Below are 4,462 nucleotides of genomic sequence, written 5' to 3' on the forward strand. Positions count from 1 at the left end.
GGCCAGTTTTAAACTTTATAAAGATTTGAAATCATCTAATCCTCCTATTAAAACTCTTTTGCATTTATTTGATCACTGTATACAGCCAATTGTAACTTATGGTTGTGAAAATTGGGGTGTTATTAACATTACTTCTAAAAGGAAAAATTTGTCCCTTTATGACATATTTAAAGATTGGGAGTTTGAGAAGCTAAATTTAAAATTTTGTAAGTATATTATTGGTGTTACAAAGATGTGCACAAATGTAGCAGTCCTGTCTGAATTGGGTAGATATCCTCTTTATATAAATTTGCTAACACATATGTTTATGTATTGGCATAGACTAGAGAATTCTCCATCTGATTTATTGAAAAATGCTTATGCTGAGTTAAAAATGATAGAAAGTAAAGGTCAAACCCGTTCCAATAATTCATGGCTCTCTAATATCATTTTCTACAGTGAAAAATTGGGTATTGACCTAAATATATGTAAAAATCTAGGAAAAAATAAATTTAAAAACTTATTGAAAAAACAGCTCAAATTAAATTTTCAAAATGATTGGGAGAAAATGCGAGATTTTTATTTACAGAATCAAGGCAAATTGGACACTTATTTTTCATTCAAAAAGTCATTTGACTATGAAAATTATTTAGATTTAAAGCACCCACAAAAACATTTATTAACAAAATACAGACTTAGCAATCACTGTTTAAGAATAGAAACTGGCAGACATGAACGAATTACCAATGTATGTGGTAAATATGAAATATTACCTCGACATGAGAGGATATGTTTATATTGTAATACAAATTGTATTGAAAATGAAATGCACTTTCTTCTGGAATGCCCTATTTACAATAACCTCAGAAGAGATATCACTGATTATATAAAAAAATACCCCAGTTTAGATAGTTTAAATATAAATGATCTTTTTTCATGGATCATGATTAATGAAGATAGCAGATTTTTATCTATTTTATGTGCATACCTGGATAAAGGCCTGCAACTAAGAAAATCAGAAAATTAGTTAGATACTCTAAAATATATCAAAATTATCTCCCCTTGACCACTGATCCTTTCTTCATGCATTTGAATTTCAATTATTATTTTATGTTTCTTTAATCACTCTGTAATGTTTATGTCATGTTGTAATTAATGTTATGCTCTTAATGGGCCCTTTAATTTGGAAAATAAAAATATTGTAAATATTGTATTGTATTCACGTTCGTGCCCTTTCATTTAAGCACCATACATATTGCACCCAAAGTCTGTTCGCACCTACATGTTCGCGCTCAATTTTTATTGGTATTATTTATATAATTTGGAATTGAGTTTTTTAAGTGTATTGCTATAAATATTTTTTGTTCATTGTTTCTACATACATGACATATAGTGAGATTCTGATTTTTTTATGTGTTGAATAAGTCTTAATCATGTTTAGGCAAGTGTACGGGTCTCACTAATTAACGACAAGAAGCGTCAAGAAGCGACAAGAAGAATAATTTTAGCGACAAGAAGCGACAAGAAGACTATTTAGCGACAAGAAAGCATTTTTTTTTTTTTTATTAAATATTAAGAAATATGCATTTATAAATTTTTTTTAATACACGGGCAGATATAAATTGATGACCTATTTAATAAAAGATATCGTTAAATGAGGAAATACACAAACTAAAATAATGTGAAAAATATTCACATTTTTATTTTTGTTTCCCTCTTGTTTGATTTCAGTCCTTTGTATTTCACAATTTTTGCCTGTACTTTCAGGACAATGATGTACAAATAATGCATTTCGCAAGTTTATTATATATTATACAAAGAAAGTTTTAAAAAACAAATTATAAGATAAATATATCTGTATATTATTGTTCTAAAACACAAGTAAAAGTAATATCATAATACGTAATACTTGCTGTTGTACATAATAGATAATAAAAATCATATAAATAAATGTAGCAATTAGATCTATGTTTCAATTTTTTTTCTATCAATATTAACTTTCTTGTTGCTAAAAATTTTTTCTTTTGCATATTCTTTTAATATTTATTTGGAATAAATAATTTTAATAAAAAAATGTTTTTGTGTCGTTAAATAGCTTCTTGTTGCTTCTTGTCGCTAAAATTCTTCTTGTTGCTTCTTGTCGCTAAAATTCTTCTTGTTGCTAATCAGTGAAACTGCAAGTGTACTGCTCTATATAAATATATTTTTTTCATTGTTTCTAAGTAAAGTGAGATTCTGACAACGTTTTTTTTTCATTCTTGTGTTGATAAAATCTTAATCATGTTTTGGTTAGTGTATTGCTATGAATATTTTTTTTACATGAGTTCAAAGGAGCCAAGCTGTTAAAAACAATTATCTTTATTTTTGGTTATACAAATTGTTATTATTACAATAAGATGGATAAATTTAATAAGTGAACAATTGAAATTAAATGTTTGTTTAATTGTTTATAAATCTGAATCCTATTTTGTTACTCTGGCCCAAGGCGACACTTGCTCAGTAACACATGCAAGGAATGTCATATTTTTTTTTTACATTATTGCGAACCCAATTGAACCTTTCAATAGATTCACCTGATAGTTACCTGTCCATTTAAACTTTTGGCCGTTCTATTGTCCCATTGAACAAATACAACAGGTATTGTTCTCTGTATAGTCTATTCACTCAGACCTTTAAATTTCTTCTAAGAGAAATCGATCACTCATTGATTAATCTACCAGAGTAAAAAGTTTATCTGCTAAATTGATGGAAATTACAAACAAACCGCGCACCGCGATTAAAATTTTAAAAACTTTAACCACAGAGTGAATGTAATGTTTCCTCGCAGAAAAACTAAGTCCATTTATAAGTAAAATACGGAAAAGCGGAAATTTATTTTCACAAAATTTTCTTCTTGATACTATCTTATCATCATAAACAAGCTTCTGTCCAAGTATGGTACAAATCAAGGATAGTTTATGAAAGTTATTAAAATTTTAAAAACTTTAACCACAGAGTGAATGTAATGTTACCTCGCAGAAAAACTAAGTCCATTTATAAGTAAAATACGGAAAAAATAGAATTTTATTTTTACAAAATTTACTTCTGGATACTTTCTTATGATCATAAACAAGCTTCTGTCCAAGTTTGGTAGAAATTCAGTATAGTTTAAGAAAGTTATTAAAATTTCAAAAACTTTAACCACAGAGTGAACATTTGTGGACGCCGCCGACGACGAAGGAATGTAGGATCGCTTAGTCTCGCTTTTTCGACTAAAGTCGAAGGCTCGACAAAAATGGGTGCGAAGGTATAGTTGACCATTATCTACTGGATTGTGAAAATTATGAGAAGGCTAGAGAAAAACTCCTCTCTGCACTCTACATGTACTTCATAACATCAAAACTTACACTTGAATCAGAAGTATTATTAGCAACAACAGAAAATGATAATTACAAACATCACATAGAAGATATTCAACATTTGTTAGGGGTCTTTATTAAAGATACTGGAAGGTTCACAAAATAGATAGTTACGGTTTTATAAGGGTTAATTATTTATTCATTTATTTGTTTACTTTTTTTTAGTTAATTAATTATTTATTTATTTATTTGTTTTTCTCTGCAGTGCCACATCATAAAAACAAATATACAAATGAGTTTTATACAGTAGCGACATAAAATTACCAGGATGATCGAAATTACAGAGAGATTATAATGTCAAGTTGACACTTCTAAAGACTACGCGAACGTACTTCCGGAGCGAACATGAGAGGTGCGAATGTGTAGGCTGCAAATACGAAAGTGTATTGGGCGCGAACGGACCTGATACCTACTAATGCCCCCGAAGTATCCAATCTAGTTTTAACTCCGGTTTGCATACCAGATATTGTGTGGGAGGGTAAAACCATGGAAATATGGCGGTCATGTCTTGAAAGCAATCTCACGGGTACTCGTAACTGACATCAGGTAGCACCTCATTCAAATATAAAAGAGGATACAAATTAGAATTTTGGGAAACAGATTATCTGGAAAACTTTTCAAAATATGGTTGTCATACTTTTGTAAATATTTCTGGTGCTGCTTTCAACTGAATCGTTGAAGAAATAGCATTTTGCTGATTTATTGGTCTGAGATGGGCTGTGAGATCCTCTAAATGATCTTTGTTTTCATGATCTGAATTGTCTTCATCACTGCTATATTGTTGGAGTGCCAACATTTTAGGACATTTTCAATAATTGGCGTTGAAAGAGTAAAACTAGGCAAAAAACGTTTCAAAAAGCATTAACCGGAAACTAAATGAGTAAACAACAGTATCGAACAAAAAGTTTACTGCAGTAAATGAAATTAAGTTTTATATCAAATTTTATTTTTTCATTTATTGTCTGGTTTTGTTAAAGTTTTTGTAAATTATAGAAATCAATTGAATGAAAGGAATATTTTCTTAATGAGGACTTCAATCAAATTTATGTCAAGTCTCGTTGATAATGAGAATGCATGATAATTAA

General features: G+C 29.3%; 1 protein-coding gene across 1 annotated transcript in view; it reads right to left on the reverse strand.

Annotated features, from left to right (window-relative positions):
- Positions 1 to 4,457, reverse strand: part of LOC139491653 (pre-mRNA-processing factor 17-like) — a 33,610-nt gene extending 29,153 nt beyond the window's left edge. Inside the window, exon 1 of the mRNA XM_071279443.1 lies at positions 4,015 to 4,457. Within this exon, the coding sequence (XP_071135544.1) occupies positions 4,015 to 4,173 (159 nt within the window). The 5' untranslated portion in view covers positions 4,174 to 4,457. The remainder of the gene's footprint in view (positions 1 to 4,014) is intronic.
- Positions 4,458 to 4,462: the final 5 nt, after the last annotated feature.

The sequence above is a fragment of the Mytilus edulis genome, chromosome 10 (genome assembly GCF_963676685.1).
Source record: "Mytilus edulis chromosome 10, xbMytEdul2.2, whole genome shotgun sequence".
Lineage (NCBI taxonomy): Eukaryota > Metazoa > Mollusca > Bivalvia > Mytilida > Mytilidae > Mytilus > Mytilus edulis.